The 20,467-nt window shown below is 41.1% G+C and overlaps 1 protein-coding gene across 4 annotated transcripts in view; it reads left to right on the top strand.

The window, feature by feature from the left end:
• The first annotated feature begins 10,269 nt into the window (after nucleotides 1-10,269).
• The window catches only part of CMSS1 (cms1 ribosomal small subunit homolog), a 394,950-nt gene continuing 384,752 nt past the window's right edge, over nucleotides 10,270-20,467 (top strand). For all 4 annotated transcript variants that reach the window (XM_086410480.1, XM_086410469.1, XM_086410437.1 and 1 more), the window contains exon 1: nucleotides 10,270-10,452. Coding sequence is in view for 2 of the 4 variants with exons in the window: in XM_086410437.1 (XP_086266563.1) it covers nucleotides 10,389-10,452 (64 nt within the window). In the remaining 2 variants the exon portion in view is untranslated. The remainder of the gene's footprint in view (nucleotides 10,453-20,467) is intronic.

The following is a 20,467-nucleotide window of genomic DNA, read 5'->3' as shown; positions in this document are numbered from 1 at the left end:
TAGGTTTTTTTTTTTTTTTTTTGAGAAGATGACTTGTAAAGAAATCATCTTTAATTTGATAGAATTTGGATGAATGGAGCATAGGGCATCCCAAGAATAGCCTCTCTTCCTCTAATAGAAGAGGAAACTGGTAGTGTGTTTGTGTGTGTGTGTGTGTGTGTGTGTGAGAGAGAGAGAGAGAGAGAGAGAGTCAGAAAGGGCAGGGGTGGGGTAGGGGAAAGAGCAGAGATAAGGGAAATGGCCTGACTAGACCAGAAGAATTACTCAAAAACTAATAAAGGAAATATTTAATAACCAAAGTAAAACCACATGATGCAGGGCTTTACATATAGGGAAGATACATTTATATTTTATCTAATATGCAATAAGACATTGTAGGTCCTCAAGCAGAAAAAATGGTATGAACATAAGCATTTTAGAAAAGTTACTTTGATAATTCTATGGAGAAGCTATGATACAGATAACAAAACCACTGAATAGATCAGAACAGCTTTAATCCAGGAATGGGATGATGGGTTGATGGTTGAGGGAGCCTAACACTCCAGTCCTCTTGCCTGGAAAATCCCATGGACAGAGGAGCCTGGTAGGCTGCAGTCCATGGGGTCGCTAAGAGTCAGACACGACTGAGCGACTTCACTTTCACTTTTCCCTTTCATGCACTGGAGAAGGAAATGGCAACCCACTCCAGTGTTCTTGCCTGGAGAATCCCAGGGACGGGGGAGCCTGGTGGGCTGCTACCTATGGGGTCGCACAGAGCCAGACATGACTGAAACAACTTAGCAGCAGCAGCAGCAACCAAATCTCAAGAATGAGGGTGAATGTCAGGTCAGTGTCAGGGTTTAAGGACTGCATAACCATGGAGATATCTCAAGGGCTAGGAAATAGAATGAAGAAGAATTGGAAACTGAAGAGACAGTTGATAGACTGAACTGAACCTGGGGACAATCCCCGAATGGCCTTATGAGGGAGATGTAAGTTTGACTCCAAGATGGTTTCTTCTCACTGATACACTTGGAAAACAGACATGGTGCCCCTGATAGAAACAGGCAGTCTCGCAGGGGAGCCTGCTCCAGGCAGGGAAAGAATAGATGCTCGGTTTATACACGGACTTGTGGGATGTGTCTGTGCTCCAAACATATATTTGCTGAGAAGATAAAGGGTGGAGCCATGAGCCTGGAGAGAGACCTGGTGGCCTAGGGTAATAAAAGGGAGAGAAAAGACTCACTTAAAATCAGTGGCACCATTTGCAGACAAAAATGATTAAACTGCTTTAAAATCTCCCTTACTCATTGCAGGAATGTATTTGACAAATCCTTTCATCATATATACAGCAAAGGGAAATGTCATCCCAACCCACATGGAATTACAATGAATTCCAAATACATACGGCCACCAAAGAGTGCAAATCAATCATGTTTTACTATATTTCAGAAAAGTTTTTCTTTTTAATGGTCCTTGTGACTCTAAAAGTAAATATCATGCTCATTCCATATTACGAAAAAGAAAAATATCTATGGAATACCCTTAGAGTTATCCTTCTTCTGGCAAAGAGTTACACAGGATTTCTGATGCTTTCATTTTCAAAACCAATAATTGTATCAGGATCAATTTTATTCTCAAGTAAGCTATTCTTTATGATGTCAAATACCTGTTAATGACTTTTATCATTAGAAGATTATTTTTTGCTAATTCCTAGAGATAAGTGCACTGGAATTTGAATTTTAAAAGTGGGGCACATTATCCCATTTTAACAAATTACTCAGAAGTTTCTTGTGTATATTACTGAAACACAGAACCATCTAATTGAATTTTCCTTCAAGGCATCCAGAACCTTTTCAGAGGTTTTTTTCCTTTGCTATCTTAATGCAAGTAAAAATGGACTATTAGATTCAAAGGCACTTCTAAATTAAAGTTTATGATCTTGTGGAGACCTACAATTCACATGCTTTGTTAAAAACCACCAAGATCTAAAAATTAATTCTGTAATGAGCATGGCCAAGTCAGTTCTCATCTGACAAGTGAGTGGCTGGCAGCAACGTTCTCATCTGCTCTTCATTTGTGGGTGACAAACACATTGGGGAAAGTTGATGGAATGCTTACCAGGCTCCAACTGCCTGCTAGTAAGAGCTGCCTTTCCTCACCAAGGACAATGCTGTCTTTGTCATTTGTTCTGCCAAAATCAGAGTCACCAATACAGAATGTGTTAGGAAAAGTTTCCGGGGCCAGGGTCAGAGAACCAATCTCAGCTCCACCAGCTGTGATATCTTGAGTCAATTACTTTAAGGTCTCTAAACTTCAGCTTTTACACTTACAAAACAGTAGGTGGTAACAGTAACTATCTTCATCACTTGGGAGGCTAAATGAAGTTGTGGCCGGTAATACAGTGTGTTACGGAGGGGTAACGACTGCCACTCTTTTCTGAGCGATAACCAGGAATCAAAATGCTTTAAGTGTCTTTATGTATTAACTTAGTTACTCCTTATAATGACTCTATTATTAGCTCCATATTATAGGGGAAGAAACTGAGGCAAGATAACTTGTCCAAGATCTAATAAAAGGCAATGCCAAAATTTTAACCCATGTATCTGGCTCCACAGTCCACGCTGTGAGCTGTTGCACCAAATTGCCTAAAGGCAGGACAGAAATGTTCTTAGCTGCCTAAGAAGCAAACCCTGCCAGTGAGGGCTTAGTATATTCGCTTGCCCCCAGAGAAAGACTGATGACCTCAGTTATTTCTTAGTTATTGTCCTTACCAGAGACAACAGAGACAGCCAGCTACCCAAAGACTATATATTGACAGATGTCATGGTGACATCCTTCTCCCCTAAGAGATATGAGGGCAGCTGGCTTTAAAAACTAAAGGGTAAAGGGATTTTCTCACACCTATTAGGATGGCTACTATGAAAGAACACAAAACAATACCAAAAATAACAAGTGTTGGTGAGAATATGGAGAAATTGCAAGTCCTGTGCACTGCTGATGGGAAAGTGACGTTAGGCAGCAGCTGTGGAAAACAGTATGGAGGACCCTCGAAAAATGAAAAACCGAATTACTGTGTGACCCAGCATTTTCAGTTCTGAGTAGATACCCCACAGATCTGAAAGCAGGGATGCAAAGAGTTATTTGGCGCACTCCAATTCATAGCAACATTATTCGCCATATCTAAAAGGAAAAAGCAACCTAAATGTTCTTTGAGGGATCAATGGACAAACAGAAAGTGGTATATGCATACAATGGAATATTATTCAGGCTTTACAAAAGAAGGAAATTCTGAGACTTGTTACCTCATGGATGATCCTGGGGGGCATTATGCTAACAGAAATGAGCGAATAACAAAAGGACAAAAACAGTATGATTCCATTTATATGAGACACATAGAGAAGTCAAATCCAGAGACAGAGCAGAAGGGTGATTTTGTGCCGGGGAGAGAAAGGGATGAAGGAGTATTGCTTAGTGGGTGTAGAGTTTGGTTTGCAAGATGAAAGGAGTTCTGGACATGGATGGTGGTGATGGTTACACTACAATGTGTATATATCAAATGCCACTGAACTGTATACACAAAAGTAGTTAACATGGTAAATTTTATGTGATGTGCATTTCACAATTAATAATAATAATCTTAAAAAAAAAAAAACCTAGAGGGAAAACATCTGTTAATAGGACTAACCCATGATGTAGGAGGTCACTGAAAATGACCTCCAGCAGCCTCCTTTACCAATAAGTTCACCACAGCATTCACTAAAGGGTAAGGAGTCTTAGCAGTAGCACAGTGGTGGTCCAGAAACCACAAGCAGAAGCCCCAGCCTCTCCCAGGGAAGTTCTGCAGACCACCACGGGGCTGGCACCTACTCTATTTGCTCCACTTCCGTGGATGTGACCTTCTAGGGAGCTTAAGACCTGGCAGCTAGAGGCGGACAGTCCACTTTCACCCAATGACTCCAAAGGGCAAACTAGAATTGAGTTTCTTCTTTAAGCCTAAACATGTAGTCTCCATGTCAATTTTCTGGTTCCAAAGGTGAAGTTAAAGATCATATGTTTCTTCTAAATGAGGGGATCTCTAGGGCTCATACATATTCAAGATATGCACTCTTTTTAACCATAAGTTTTACTTTAAGCCACTTGACTTTACCAGGTCCTGTGGGGAAAAAGATGGAAAATTCATTGCAATTCTAAGTAGGGTACCCTGCAGGCCATAAGAGATCGCAAGTAAGCATGGTTTCTGCAACTTACAGGTTTCCTAAGGAACAAGGTGTCCCTCTTGTGGCCAGAGGAGAAACAACAGTTTCACAGGCAGGTTTTTTTTCTTACATGAGAAAAGTAGGTCTGTAATTCACTTCTGAGGACAAGAGTGGGGATGGTTTGTTTCTGCTCCATGCTGTCTGGGGCTACAGCTGGAGGGAAATCAACAACTGGGGCCTGTAATCATCTGAAAGCATCTTCATAAACAGGTCTGCCTGTTGATGCTGGCAGTCAGCAGGGACCTCTGCTGAGCTGTGGGCCACAATAACATATGTCCTTTTCATGTGGTTTCTCTGTGTGGTTTTCTCACTGTACTACACCTGGATTCCAAGCACATATTCCAAGGGAGCCACGTGGAAATGAGTGGGATTTTTAAGATTCAGCCTCAGAAGTCACAGAATATCTTTCCTACCATATTCTATCAGTTGTTTTGCTGTTGTTTAGTCACTAAATCATATCTGACTCTTTTGTGACCCCATGGACTGTAGTCCACCAGGGTCCTCTGTCCATGGAATTCTCCAAGCAAGAATACTGGAGTGGGTTGCCATTCCCTTTTCCAGGAGATCTTCCCAACCCAGGGATCAAACCCATATCTCCTGCATTGGCAGGTGGATTCTTTACCACTGAGCCACCTGAGAAGCCCAGTGCAGGTGACAGATGCTTGTCCAGTTTCAGAGAGGGAACCAGACTCCACTACTCAATGGAAAGCGCGTCAAAGTCACATCGTAAGAAGAGTATGTGGGATGGGAAGCACTGGTGGCCATCTTTGTTAAATATAACCAGCAGTATGTCTTCCTAGATATTTAGTGTCTCATCCATAGTGGATACTCACAAGTGGACCTGGACATGGGACACAAAGATGCACACACTTTTGCCCACTGGTTCCCTGCACATGTCTCTTCCCAGATCTCCTTGCTATTGAACTTCAAAACATTATATCTTCTAGGCCCCTGGTCCACTGAACCACACAATTCACTGTTCCTCAGGGCTCTATTTACCCTGAGCTCATGTTATCTCTCTCCCCATTCAAAGGAGATAACTCAATGTACACCTTGAAGTTCTGCCTACTAGAAGGACTCTCCTCACTACTGTCCTTCAGGAGCCCTCCCTAGTGGGACTGCAGTGCAATCGCAGTCCATTTTCAGCTCTAATAACATATCAGGCCTAAATGAGTTGTGAATATTTCCACCATTATCATCAACTGGTCACACCTCATGAAGCAATAGGCGTGAGTAAGAAATACAAGACACAGAGATCTTTGTTACCTGTTCATGTAAATTACAACCTCTGGACTGCTTAGATATGATCCCATGTATAGCATTTTTGTTTTTCACTGGGTGTTAGCTGTGTGCACCCAACCTTACAAAACCTAGGTCCAGAAGAGCAGCTCTGGTAATATATTCATTTGATGCCCCACAATCAAATGCTTTGTTTTGGCTAGAACTCTGTATTATGTCAGTAGCTGCTTTCTGAATAGTTGGCTGACAAGGCATCACTTCAGATCAGTTCAGTGGCTCAGTCCTGTCCAGCTCTTTATGACCCCCTGGACCGCAGCACGCCAGGCTTCCCTTTCCATCACCAACTCCCAGAGCTTACTCAAACTCATGTTCATTAAGTCAGTGATGCCATCCAACCATCTCATCCTCTGTCGTCCCCTTCTCCTCCTGCCTTCAATCTTTCCCAGCATCAGGGTCTTTTCCAACGAGTCAGTTCTTCGAATCAGGTGACTAAAGTATTGGAGTTTCAGCTTCAGCATCAGTCTTTCCAATGAATATTCAGGACTGATTTCCTTTAGGATTGATTGGTTTGATCCCTTTGCAGTCCAAGGGACTCTCAGGAATTTTCAACACTACAGTTCAAAAGCATCAATTCTTCGGCACTCAGCTTTCTTTATAGTCCAACTCTCACATCCAAACATGACTACTGGAAAAACTGAAGGCATGGCCGTACTCTAAAACCCTAGGAGTTGTGCTGTGGTTCTCCTTTCAGGTCCTGCCAGTCTCTACACGGCATCATTAACTATCATCCAGCACCATGGAATCTGCTACACCATTATGAGCTAAGGAGAAGAGCAGCATGTTCACAGCCTGGACGCACTGCTGAGTTTTCTCTTCTTTTGCCCCTACTCAAAACTGGCAGCCTTTTGACTTCACTGATAAGTGAGTTAGAGCAGTATTTTCCAGTATGGCGTAGGTTAGGTGTAAAATCTAAACAAATGCACCAAATGCTGTTTTCTATTTCTTGCATAGGTAGAAGGTGGTCGATAAAAGATGCAGTAAGTTTTCCTAAATCAAATCCCGTACACAATGGAAGTGACAAATAGATTCAAGGGATTAGATCTGATAGACAGAGTGCCTGATGAATGATGGATGGAAGTTTGTGACATTGTACAGGAGGCAGTGATCAAGATCATCTCCAAGAAAAAAAAAAAATGCAAAAAGGCAAAATGGTTGTCCAAGGAGGCCTTACAAATAGCTGAGGGAAAAAAAAAGACATGAAAGGCAAAGGAGGAAAGGAAAGATATAACTATTTGAATGCAGAGTTCCAAAGAATAGCAGGGAGAGATAAGAAAGCCTTCCTTAGTGGTCAGTGCAAAGAAATAGAGGAAAACAATAGATTGGGAAAGACCAGAGAGCTCTTCAAGAAAATTAGAGATACCAAGGGAACATTTCATGCAAAGATGGGCACAATAAAGGACAGAAATGGTATGGACCTAACAGAAGCAGAAAATACTAAGAAGAGGTGGCAAGAATACATAGGAGAACTATACAAAAAAGGTCTTCATGACCCAGATAACCACAGTGGTGTGATCACTCACCTAGAGCCAGACATCTTGGAATCTGTAGTCAAGTGGTCCTTAGGAAGCATCACTATGAATAAAGCTAGTGGAGGTGATGGAATTCCAGTTGAGTTATTTCAAGTCCTAAAAGATGATGCTGTGAAAGTGCTGCACTCAATATGTCAGCAAGTTTGGAAAACTCAGAAGTGGCTACAGGACTGGAAAAGATCAGTTTTCATTCCAATCCCAAAGAAAGGCAATGCCAAAGAATGTTCAAACTACTGCACAGTTGCACTCATCTCACATGCTAGCAAAGTAATGCTCAAAATTCTCCAAGCCAGGCTCCAACAGTACGTGAACTGTGAACTTCCAGATATTCAAGCTGGTTTTTAGAAAAGGCAGAGGAACCAGAGATCAAATCGCCAACACCCATTGGATCATGGAAAAAGCAAAAGAGTTCCAGAAAAACATCTACTTCTGCTTTATTGACTACGCCAAAGCCTTTGACTGTGTAGATCACAACAAACTGTGGAAAATTCTTCAAGAGATGGGAATACTAGACCACCTGACCTGCCTCCTGAGAAATTTGTATGCAGGTCAAGAAAGACAGTTAGAACGTAACATGGAAAAATAGACTGGTTCCAAATAGGGAAAGGAGTACATCAAGGTTGTATATTATCAACCTGCTTATTTAACTTATATGCAGAGTACATCATGAGAAATGCCAGGCTGGAGGAAGCACAAGCTGGAATGAAGATTGCCCGGAGAAATATCAATAACCCAGATGTGAAGAATACCCACAACCCAGATGTGACAACCCTTATGGCAGAAAGTGAAGAACTAAAAAGCCTCTTGATGGAAGTGAAAGAGGAGAGTGAAAAAGTTGGCTTAAAACTCAACATTCAGAAAACTAAGATCATGGCATCCAGTCCCATCACTTCATGACAAATAGATGGGTTAACGATGGAAACAAGGAGAGACTTTATTTTCTTGGGTCCAAAATCACTACAGATGGTGACTGCAGCCATGAAATTAAAAGACGCTTGCTCCTTGGAAGAAAAGCTATGTCCAACCTAGACAGCATATTAAAACGCAGATACTTTACTTTGCCAACAAAGTTCTGTCTAGTCATAGCTATGGTTTTTCCAGTAGTCATGTATGGATGTGAGAGTTGAACCATAAAGAAAGCTGAGAGCCAAAGAATTGATGTTTTTGAACTGTGGTATTGGAGAAGACTCTTGAGAGTCCCTTGGACAGCAAGGAGATCCAACCAGTCCATCCTAAAGGAAATCAGTCCTGAATATTTGTTGGACAGACTGATGCTGAAGCTGAAACTCCAATACTTTGGCCACCTGATTCGAAGAACTGACTCTTTGGAAAAGACCCTGATGCTGCATGGGAAAGACTGAAGGCAGGAGGAGAAGGGGATGTCAGAGGATGAAAGAGTTGGATGGCATCACCAACTCTAAGGACATGAGTTTGAGTAAGCTCTGGGAGTCGGGGATGGACAGGGAAGCCCGCCCTGCTGCAGTCCATGAGGTTGCAAAGAGTCGGACATGACTGAGTGACTGGACTGATTCGGATTCATCCTCATCAGATTGAGAGTCCCAGTCCTTTCTGAGAATGCATTTCCATCATTAGCTTAGACCTTTACTCTTACATGCAGTACTTTCCCTCTCAAGTTGGTGAAATCTGGAAGGCGGGATCATATCCTATTCATCTTTAAACCAGCATTCAAAACATAGTGCCAGGCACACCGCGTGTATGTAATGCATGTTGTATGACTTTCACCTCAGTGTCTGTCCTGAAAAGTATTGTCCACACTTACTTTCCAGCTGGCCCCAGCACAAGGTGCCAAGCGGCCATCTCTGCCACTTCAGGACATGAGACCAGCATTGTAGGTCTCTTAACTAAACTTGGGCAGCAATTGGCTCCTTTTTTCTTCCCTTGGTTCACAAAACCGAGAGGGGTCCGCGCAACCCAAGGGGATGTGGGGAAGTCGACTCTGAAACCCTGATTTCTCGGGTCTGTCCATGGGCAATCCCTTCTGGGCCAGTGAACATTTTCTTCCCTCATATAGTATATATTAAAAAAAAAAAAAAAAAAAGCAAGCAGTACCTTCATCTACCACAAAGGTCCAAAATTCATGGTCATGACGTGCAGGTTTTTTTTTTTTAATTTATTTTATTTTATTTTTAAACTTTAAATTATTGTATTGGTTTTGCCAAATATCAACATGAATCCGCCACAGGTATACACGTGTTCCCCATCCTGAACCCTCCTCCCTCCTCCCTCCCCGTATCATCCCTCTGGGTCGTCCCAGTGCACCAGCCCCAAGCATCCAGTATCCTGCATCGAACCTGGACTGGCGACTCGTTTCATATATGATATTATACATGTTTCAATGCCATTCTCCCAAATCATCCCACCCTCTCCCTCTCCCACAGAGTCCAAAAGACTGTTCTATACATCAGTGTCTCTTTTGCTGTCTCGTATACAGGGTTATTGTTACAATCTTTCTAAACTCCATATATATGCGTTAGTATACTGTATTCGGAGAAGGCAATGGCACCCCACTCCAGTACTCTTGCCTGGAAAATCCCATGGACGGAGGAGCCTGGTAGGCTGCAGTCCATGGGGTCGCTAAGAGTCCGACACGACTGAGCGACTTCACTTTCACTTTTCACTTTCATGCATTGGAGAAGGAAATGGCAACCCACTCCAGTATTCTTGCCTGGAAAATCCCAGGGATGGGGGAGTCTGGTGGGCTGCCGTCTATGGGGTTGCACAGAGTCGGACACGACTGAAGCGACTTAGCAGCAGCAGTAGCAGCAGCATACTGTATTGGTGTGCACGTTTTTTAAAAAAAGCAAACAGTGCAAAACACTGACGCCCAAAATGTAACATACAGACGAAAACACATCCACGTGCTACCGTCTTCTCCCGCGATCCAAAGCCTTTGAAAATGAATGGAGAAAAACTGTCTTAGCATTCTATCTCCCACTTTCGACAATATCTATTCGGCAAAAACAAAGCCTAAACAAAAAGTTTTAAAATAAGCATTTAAAAAGTCAATACACTTTTATTTTTGTTACGTGTCTTCTCTTCTTTTGGCTTTTGTAGGGGTTTATTTTAAGTCTTCAAACTGATCCTGCTCGTCCACACGGGTGTAGAAACTGCGACGAATTGGACACGGCTGCCGGAGAGGCGGGGCCGATGTTATGATGTCATCGCCACGGGGCGGAGGCGACAGTGTCTGAGACGAGGCTCCGCGTGCTGCAACGCCCGCTACCCGGCTCTGAGGCAGCGCGAATCCCGGCTAGCGCCTGCTCTTCCCTGTTGGTCCGCCCCAGCCGAGTCCTGCGTGGAGATGGCAGACGACCTTGGAGACGAGTGGTGGGAGAACCAGCCGGCAGGAGCAGCCAGCAGCCCAGGTACCCACTCTGCCCGCGCTCCTACGGGGCCTCCCGCACCCCCAGCCCTTCCGTGAGCCTCAGCCCGGGCCCGCTCAGCCGCTGGCGGTGGCCGCGGTCTGTCCCGCGGTGGTGCGCGCCTCTGTGGGAGCGCGCGAGCGCTGCGGAGCAAGTGGGGCAAGAGATATACTAACACGTGAAACAGACAAGTGTGACAGTAACTCAGATCTGCCCTCTAGCCAGGGGGAATCCCTTCCCAAGCTGTTTTCTGTTTTTCCTTATTTCTTAACGGATAAGACAGTTTATGCGGAGACTGGGAGTTTGAGCGTAACGGTTAAGGGTTAACTCCTGGATTAGATTCAGACTGCTTCTGTTCAGGTCGCTCCTACAGCCCTTTAATACTGTTTCGCCTCCTTTTCCTCATCCCTAAAATAAGGGTAATGATGCCAGTTTCGTAAGATTGTCGTGAAGATTAAATGAAGATAACACAAATAATGCCTTTAGCGCCTGGTACATAACATATGCGCAGTAAATAAAAGCTTTAGTTTTTCTTGCTAGCATCATCATCATGTAATTTGGACTTTTAGAACCTGAGACTTGGAGAGTCGCTTGGACTCACGCATTTGACAGCTGAGGAACATGAGACCTAAAGCTATCAAATAACATGACAAGTTCACAAAGCTGGTTGGTGTCAGAAACAAGACTAGAATTCAGTTAACACACTTCGGACGTGTTTATTATGTTGTATGTACCCACTGCCAGTGCAGTGAACATTTTATCCTTGAGTAGATAGCATTAAATAAAGCATTAAATAACTCCTAACCACAGGCTGGCCTTGAATTTTTCAAGTCCCTGGCTTAATATACAATTTTTTTTTTAATCATTCTTCAAGGTCTGCCTCTCTTCTTTACTAGATTCTAAGATTTTTTGAAGAAAAAGCCAAAGCCTAATTCATGTCTGTAGAGTCCACAGGGCCTTGCACATGATTGACAGTTGATACATATTTGCTACAAACACTAATGTTGAAATATCAGTTGAGAAATAGCCATTAAAAACAACAATTCTATTTACTACAGCACTGTTTCCAGAAGGACAGGCTTTAGGTACAACCTGAGCAGATGGCATTTTTACAAAGGTTGACAATATAATACTTCCTTAATTAAACTTCTTGACTCTCTTTGTGGCTTTGTTTTTAGCAGATGTATGTGCTTGAAGGCACAAATACCTTTTTTTGCGGGTTGTGGTATTTCACGTTTAATAACCCCTGCCACTCATAACTGAGGTGTTAAAAACTATATTTCATGGCATGATTGAAGAATAAAGGCTAATTAAGAAGTAAAAATTTTTTGAGTGCAAAGGGGGTCTTAATTCTTGGTTCTAGTCCTTTCTCTTGCCCATTGCCAGCTATATGTCTCTGAAGTTAGTCACCCTTTGAAAAGAAGGAAATTAACATGTATTGAGTATCTACTGTATGCCAGATGTTTTCATAAATATGAATTCATTTAATCTTCATAACATGCTTAAAAAGTAAGCATTTTAATTTAATATTCATAACATGCCTAAAAGGTAAGTGTTACCTTCATGTTTAAATGACAGACAAGGGAGAGATCTGGCAAGAGGTTAGTCAAGAGCACCTGACTTTCAAGATCACACTTTTCCCACATTACTGTGTGGCTTCTCTGGTCCTCAGTGTCACGATCTGTAAAGTGAGGGATCCTTAAAGATCGCCTTTTAAAGGGTTTTACCAACAAAGAGTTTTAAACTTTGAACCTAGATAGAACTGTGAAGTGCTACAGCCTCTCTCATCTAAGTTGCCAGGATTCCAATCAAGGTATGTTGGAGTCTCCAGGATCACCTTACTTTTTAGGTTCTTTCTAAGTGTAAGTATGAGCTTTGAAAATTGCCAACATTAAATTTATCAGAGGCCTTTGCTTTGTTACCTGCTTTGAAGATAGATAAGTGTATGTGCTTCCTTGAGATCTGCTTGGTTGATTAGTTACTGGTGATTTTTCTAACTAATCTGAATAATGTTTATGATTCAGAAGAAATCACAGTTGCACCAATTCAGGTTTCCTAGTCCTACCAGTGTTAATAGAGAAACATCAGTCTAAAATGTGTGAATTATATTTTGTTTTGAAAGTCAAAAGAGAACTAGCGCCTTAAGTCACTGAAAGAAAAGGTTGTAAAATGCCTTTATTCCTGTATGTGTTACACTGTGTGTATGCTCAGTCGTGTCCAGCTCTTTGGGACTTCATGGACTGTAGCCCACCAGGTTCCTCTTTCCATGGAATTTTCCAGCCAAGAATACTGGAGCAGGTTGTCCTTTCCTACTCCGGGGAATCTCCCCAACCCAGAAGTCAAACGCGCGTCTCCTGCATTGGCAGGCGGGTTCTTTTTAAAACTGATGTGTTATGCTACTTGGAGAAGGCAATGGCACCCCACTCCAGTGCTCTTGCCTGGAAAATCCCATGGCCGGAGGAGCCTGGTGGGTTGCAGTCCATGGGGTCGAGAACAGTCGGACATGATTGAGAGACTTCCCTTTCACTTTTCACTTTCATGCACTGGAAAAGGAAATGGCAACCCACTCCAGTGTTCTTGCCTGGAGAATCCCAGGGACGGAGGAGCCTGGTGGGCTGCCATCTATGGGGTCACACAGAGTCAGACACATCTGAAGCGAATTAGCAGCAGCAGCAGTTTGGCTTTTCATAAGCTGTTGTTTTTCTAGAGTCATTCCTTTTTTTTTTTGCACTTAACTTTATCGTGCTTCACAGATACTACATTTTTTTAAACAATTGAAGGTTTGCGTTGACCCTGTGTTGGTTAGCCTTTTTTGGCAATAAATTATTTTTTACTTAAGGTATGTACTCTTTTTATATGTAATGCTATTGCACACTTAATAGAGTACAGAATAGTGAAATGTAACTTTTATACACACTGGGAAACCAAAAAATTCATGTGACTTTCTGTATTGTGATACTCACTTTATTGTGGTGGTCTGGAACTCAACTGAAATATCTCCAAGGTATGCCTGTGCTAGAATCCTGAATCGTACTGGAGCCCAACATGGGACCTGGCACTCAGTAGATGTTTAGTAGATATTAGCTGAATGAGTGAATGCATGCTACAGGACTTTTGGTGATAATGTACACAAGTAGACATACAATTTCTCATCCAGTCTGGACACTTTTGAGAGTGGAAAGCCATGCTCTTAGAGTTTTGCTGGGACTGTCTACTTGAGATGTCTGGTTACCCTGTTGGCATCATCATTGGTGGGGATTGGAGTCATGGCCCAGGACAAGGCAACTGAGAGTTGCCTCTGCTGAGGTGTGTGCTGCCCAGTCTGCCTCAGGCAACAGAACCTAGGAATCCTCTAGTGATTTCTAATATTTCATTTCACTTCATTTCACTTATTTCCTTATTCTCTGTTTTATTCCTTGCCTACCTTAAGAAATTATTGACTTGCATGCTATAGTCCCTGGGGTTGCAAAGAGTGGGACACGACTTAGTGCCTAAACAACTATATGTAATACTGCATAACACATAATTACTGCAATACATACAGTAAACAGTACATGCCACAGAATCATGATTCCAAAGCATTAGTGCTAAAGTGACCAGGTGCAGTTCACCAAACTGGGCACTTTGTCAGTGTGAAGCTGAATGTTACCCACATTACGGTTTTTGTGACTTATGGAGCAGAGAATTCTTGCTGTTGGAAGCAGTCAGTCATTCACTAACTGAAGAGAACACTGATCGTTTTCCCTTTTTATTCTAATAATATGCTCACTAAATTATAAAGTCAAGAGTCCAGTAGACAGCTGGGTTTATGAGTCTGCAGCTCCAGGGTTGCATCTGGAGACATGAATTTAGGAATGACTGGCACATATATAACTTACTTTTAAAGAGAATATTTTTAGCAAACTGCAGGACTCTTCGCTTCCACTTCTTTTGAGGAGGGTTTTTCATATTCTTCCCTGGCTTATTCTAAACCTTTGATGCCATCTCTTACTCATCATCTAACTGGAAAACTGAAGTGTGAAGACATTTCTGTGTACACTGCAGGGAGACAGCAGGTAACAATACTGATTTGCACTTGCTGAGTGGTGACTCTTTGCCAGATACTGTTTTGATTGCATTCCATGTACTGGCTCATTTAATCTTCACAGATTATTCTATAACCATGATATAGTTACTATTATCTTCTTTTTTTTTAAGGAGGAAATTGAGGCACTAAGTGGTTCAGTGATTTGCCCAATGTCATTCAGTTGGTAAGTGGAGAGGCACAGATTCATAGACAGGCAGTCAGGAAGCCAGTCTGTGCACTTAAATTTCTCAGTTATTTAATTATCAATGATAACAATTTCACCTCTAAAATAATAGTTTATAAACCTTTTGTTTATATATGTCATTGTTGTCAAATTGTCTGTTAACTCTTAGTCTCCCAAAGTGTACTGTTCTGAAGAACACTGACTACTCAGATGCAAATAAGCCGGTTGCACCATTGGACTTTTCAGAACAGTCTCTTCCCAGACACTCATACTTGGCTCTAGAACACAAGGCTCATATACCTGGCTGTCTTCTTGAAGTCTTTACTTATTTGATGAAATGTTAAATGGAAATGAGGTCCAGCTACTGAATTTTTCCCCAAATCTGCTTTTTCTCCAGACTTCCCTATCTCAGTAAATTCAATCACCAATTAACCAGTTTTGCAGAGGCCTAGGAATATTCTGATTTATTCATTTACTTTTTCCACCTGTTACATCTGGTCTATCCAGTCTTGTCTCTCTCTCCAAAACACATCCTGAATTTATTTTTCCTTTTATTATTATTTTTTGCGTGTTTGTTTACATCATCTGAGTAGGTGCTGTCATTCTCGCTTGCCTAAACCTCTGCAGTAAGCTAACAGGGCTCCCAGCTTCCGTCTTGTCCCTCTGTTCTTCACTCAGCAGCTGTAGTGATCAATCACATCACATGCCTGCTTAAACCTGTCAGTGGCTCCCCTGCTGGATTGCTTACCATGGTTGCTATCTGCTGGAACCTACTTACTCTCCTCTAGGTTATGCTGTACCAGCCACACCAGCCTTCATACTGTGCCGCAGCTGACCAAGCTCATTCTGTCTTATCCATTTGCAGTAGCTTCCTTTCTGGGCTGTCCTGAATTTTGAATGGTTGGCCTTTTCTTGACATTAAGACCTAGGTTCAGACATACTAAATAGGAAGCCCTTCCTGTTCAGTCAGTCTAGAGTAGCTATCCACTTACATTATCATGTTATAGTAATCCTCATCAGAGCTATGGTCACCAACTATTATTTTCCTTATTAAACTATTGCAGTCTCCCCACACTAGTACATAAGTACATGTGAGCAGAGATTAGTTTATCTTGTTCTTTGCTGTATCCTCAGGGCTACTTAGAAGACACTCATTAAGAATTTGTTCATTAAGAAATTAACTGTTAGTATTTCCCAGCCACATCTTGGAGACTTTAACACAGGATTTCGACATCTAAAGAAACTTGGTCCACTGGAAGGGTTGTCAACATCCTGCTCAGGCTTTTGTTAAACTTGGCAGGTGTTGCTTTTCTCTTTCTGAAAATGTGTTAGAAGTCCATGTTTTACAACTGTGTCTACTACCGTTTCATTCTAACCACATTTGGGTTTAGTTTTTAACTTATGTTTTGAAATTCTGTATTTGAAAGGACAGAAGACTTTTGCTTTGTAAATGAGCTGGTAATTCCCACTAGTGATGGCTTTTGTCACCTAAAATCTTTGTGATTGTTCATTTTGTTTGAAATTGCTGAAGTAAGCATTATAAATATTTTTGTTGTAATATTACTTTATCCTTTAAAAAATCACATTGCTTTATGCTAAGTTCCTTCTGGAAATGGTGAAGCTGGGGCACACCTTGGATTTTTTAAGCCTAAATAGCTTACATTTTTGTGTTTTTTTGCTTTTCTAACACCAAAGTTAGGCCTTATAGCATTAATTTTACCTATAGGCATACATGCATGGTAGATGTTGTAAAGCATTGTCTCTGCATGTAAAATTCAGACTGGGAATATTTGCAGTTGATGTTGATAACATACATCAGAGGATCAATTTCAGAGCTTTGTTGTTTTCAAAATCATTTATTGAGCTGTCATGCTTGGCCCTCTTTTCAAAATTGCAATGGAGTTAGAGGAAAAAACATAATCTGTTTACCTTATGAAATTTACACATTGATATGGTTCAAACAAAATGCAAGTAATATTATTTTAAGACAGATGTTTAAGGGCAGAAAACAGGGGTAGGATAAATTTTAAAAAGAAAGAGGAGAGAGCATACAACATTTTTGTTCTGTACTTGAAGATTGTAACAAATGGACCAAGTTTTACTTTACTGTACACAATTTCTATGATTCTTGTAAATGATTGAACAAGCGGTATGTGTATGTATGCATGCATGCTCAGTCATGTCTGACTCTTTGAGACCTCATGGACTGTAGCTCGCCAGGCTTTTCTGTCCATGGAATTTTCCAGGGAAGGATACCAGAGTAGGTTGCCATTCCCTTCTCCAGGGGATCTTCCCGACCCAAGATCGAACCCATGCCTCTTGCGTCTCCTGAATTGGCAGGCAAATTCTTTACCACTGCTCCACCTGGGAATCCCTAAAGAAGTGGTTCTTGACAACAATTATGAATGTTTAAAGGTGCAGATTTACACATCTTTCTCTAAATTACATGTATAGTAGTTCCGCTGTCTTAGAAAATACCAGGAATTTAGAAGGCCTAGAAATAGTTTGTTTCCCCACTCAGATTTAGCAGTAGCACATTTCATTATTTTGTGACATGAATCCTTTGACCTATTCTTATCTGATGTTCTTTAGTTGAACACTTTAGTGCATATGTGGAAGTATACATTTTACAAAAGACATCACAAGCAAACTTGAAATATAGTTTTTTCATTTTCATCAGCTTTTATGGAATTTTTAATCACATTCTTAAATTGCTAGCATTGCTTTTACCAATTAGTTGATTAAGCTCTTCTTAAGTTGTTGAGTTCCTTGTTAGTCTAGATCACACTAGAACAGTGGTAAGGAAACTTTTTTTGTAAAAGGCCAGATAGTAAATAGTTTAAGCTGTGTTGGCCAGTCAGTGTCACAGCTACTCAACTCTGCTATTGTAGCATAAAAATGATCATATAATAAATATGTAAACAAATGAACATGGCTGTGTTCCAATAGAATGTTATCTATAGACAGTGAAATCTGAATTTCATGTAATTTTCACATCTCACAAAATATTCTTGATGTTTTTTCCTATTTAAAAATATCAAAACTATTTTTAACTTGCAGAACATACAGAAAGACAGTGGACTGAATTTGGCCTGTGGGCTGCAGATCCCTGCCTCAGACTCAGTGTTAGACCCCCAGTGTTAGGACACATATCATTTGAAACACCTCCCAAAGAGAATTCCACATCACATCAGATACTCCATTACTTAGCCCATAATTACCAGTCATGTATTAGATCAGTCATTTTCCTCTTAAAATCAGACAATTGATTCTAAAAAGTTACAAGGAGATCAGTTCAGAAATCACTGAAGTTAAATAAATGAAGAGCCGAGAAAAGACTCCAGCATACAAATATCAGGTTGTTAAACTTTTCTTTTTTCACAATTTGAATGTATCTTTGTTTACTTGTATATTTATCTGTTTTAAAATTTAACCTAATAAAAGCACTCTAAAATTATTAGGATAGCTTCTTTTATTTTTATTTTTACAAGGAGCATATTTCTGCAGAAACAGGATTATGCTCAGGAGACAGAATTCTTTATATTTTGGTTGTGTTACAGGTCAAACACCATTTTGTTGAACTTACCCTGGTTGTAAGTTGTTCATGCATTTTTATTATATTACATATTACTTTAAAATAAGAAGTATAGTTTTTGGCTGGTAATCCTTTTGTTAGAATAGATTTTGTTATTTTAAAGACCTGTCTAAATAGTATTCAGTTCAGTTCAGTCACTCAGTCATGTCCAACTCTTTTCAACCCCATGGTCTACAGCACGTCAGGCTTCCCTGTCCATCACCAACTTCCGGAGCTTGCTCAAACTCATGTCCATCGAGTCAGTAATGCCATCCAATCATCTCGTCCTCTGTTGGCCCCTTCTCCTTCTGCCTTCAGTCTTCTGCAGTATCAGGATCTTTTTCAGCGAATCAGTTCTTTGCATCAGGTGGTCAAAGTATTGGAGCTTTAGTTTCGGCATCAGTCCTTCCAGTGAATATTCAGGACTGATTCCCTTTAGGATTGACTGGTTGATCTACTTGAAGTCCAAGGGACTCTCAAGAGTCTTTTCCAACACCACAGCTCGAAAGCATCAATTCTTTGGCGCTCAGCCTTTGTTATGGTCAAACTCACATCAATACGTGACTACTGGAAAAGCCATAACTGACTATACAGACCTCTGTTGGCAAAGTACTGTCTCTGCTTTTTAATTTGCTGCCTAGGTTTGTTATAGCTTTTCTTCTAGGGAGCAAGTATCTTTTAATTACATGGCTGCAGTAACTGTCCGCAGTGATTTTGGAGCCCAAGAAAATAAAATCCATTTAAAGATGGATTTCTGCTGCTCACTTGCTCATCTTCAAGGTAAAATATTCCCAGGGTGTTGTGTTTTTCTGTGAGTACTGTTGGTGCTTGTTTTGCCTGTTTTGTTTCATGCTTCTTTCCAGTCTGTTTGGGTTCCACCCTACGAGGTTCAGTGTTTCCTCTTTATATTAGCATAATTATCAGTGTTGAATGTTATGCAGCATAACTGCTTTTCCTGACCCTGTCATGTACCATTGCCATCTCTTAGTACATTTCCTCACTTAATTCTTGACTGAATGGCTTTTCTGTCCCTCATTCACTCATTCTCTGTTTGCCGAATATTACCTGCTAATATCAGGCACGGTCATAAGCACCCTCCACTTTTTCCCACTTCACCATCTACCTATTACTGCCCTGTACTTCCTTCTGAACTGTCTCGTATTATTGTTATGTCAGAGGGTTATTATCTTTTGTAGTCCTTCCTTCCATTGTTCTCTTACTGCTTTCCTTTAGCTTAGACTTTTCCACTTGGTGTTTTTAATCCAATTAACCCCCCTACCTTCCCCTTTTGCCACTTGCCTGCTGACTGCTGCACGTCATCCCTCTTTTTGACTTGCATAGCTCAGTGCTGCCCAGGCTTTCAGCCCCTTCTCCTCTTCCCTGAAATTGAAGTGGGCCCCAGGGGCATTTGTATAGTGACATCAGTGCACTGGAGCGGGCTTGGCTGGATGAATGTGGAAATGGCAGTTCCTTTGCTCCTGCTCTGCTGACTGCATCCCAGGACAGTGAGCTAAAGCACTGTCCTTAACCAGGAGTATTTCTTCCAGGATTATGCCTCCAGTTCTTGGTGCCAAAGTACAGAAAACCTTGCGTCATGCTCTTCTAGAATTTATTTTCTGGCCGAAGCTTTGTGAGATGTAACTGTGTCCCGTGTCAAAAATACATTTGTCTTAAAACATCATTGTGTTACTCTGCCCACACTAAATTACAGACACACCTTTCTGTAGATTTAGTGAGTTTTTAGTGTGAAGAAAATAACTAGTTTACTGCCAGGAACCTGAGCAGTGCCTTGTAGATGATTGGTTGAATTCAGTATTTTGTAGTTGGACGTAGTCATGGATGATCAGAACTTAAGGAACCAGGGGAATTATTTAGCTTTTCTGTTTTTGCATTCTGGAAACTCAGGGCCTAGGCTAATGAATGCCAAGCTCTGTGCCAAATGAGTGAAAAATTTGAATTGGAACTTGAGTCTCCTGATCACAAGCTTTTGTTGAATCAAGTGCTTTTTCTATAGTGTTGGTTCAGATATAATTTAAAAAATGTCATATGAGATGATAAAAATTTTTTTTAAACATCCAAGACAGTGATTCATATCTCCCTAAAAGATCTCAGTATTAGTGACCTTTGACTCTCAGGTGTCCTGATTACTATAGAAAGTAAAGATATCTAAAATGGTTTGCTTTTCAAGCCTAGC

This window comes from Bos grunniens, chromosome 1, assembly GCF_055505025.1.
Source record: "Bos grunniens cultivar Pamir isolate PY7600 chromosome 1, Bosgru_T2T1.0, whole genome shotgun sequence".
Taxonomy (NCBI): Eukaryota; Metazoa; Chordata; class Mammalia; order Artiodactyla; family Bovidae; genus Bos; species Bos grunniens.
This window is presented reverse-complemented; position numbering and strand designations above follow the sequence as displayed.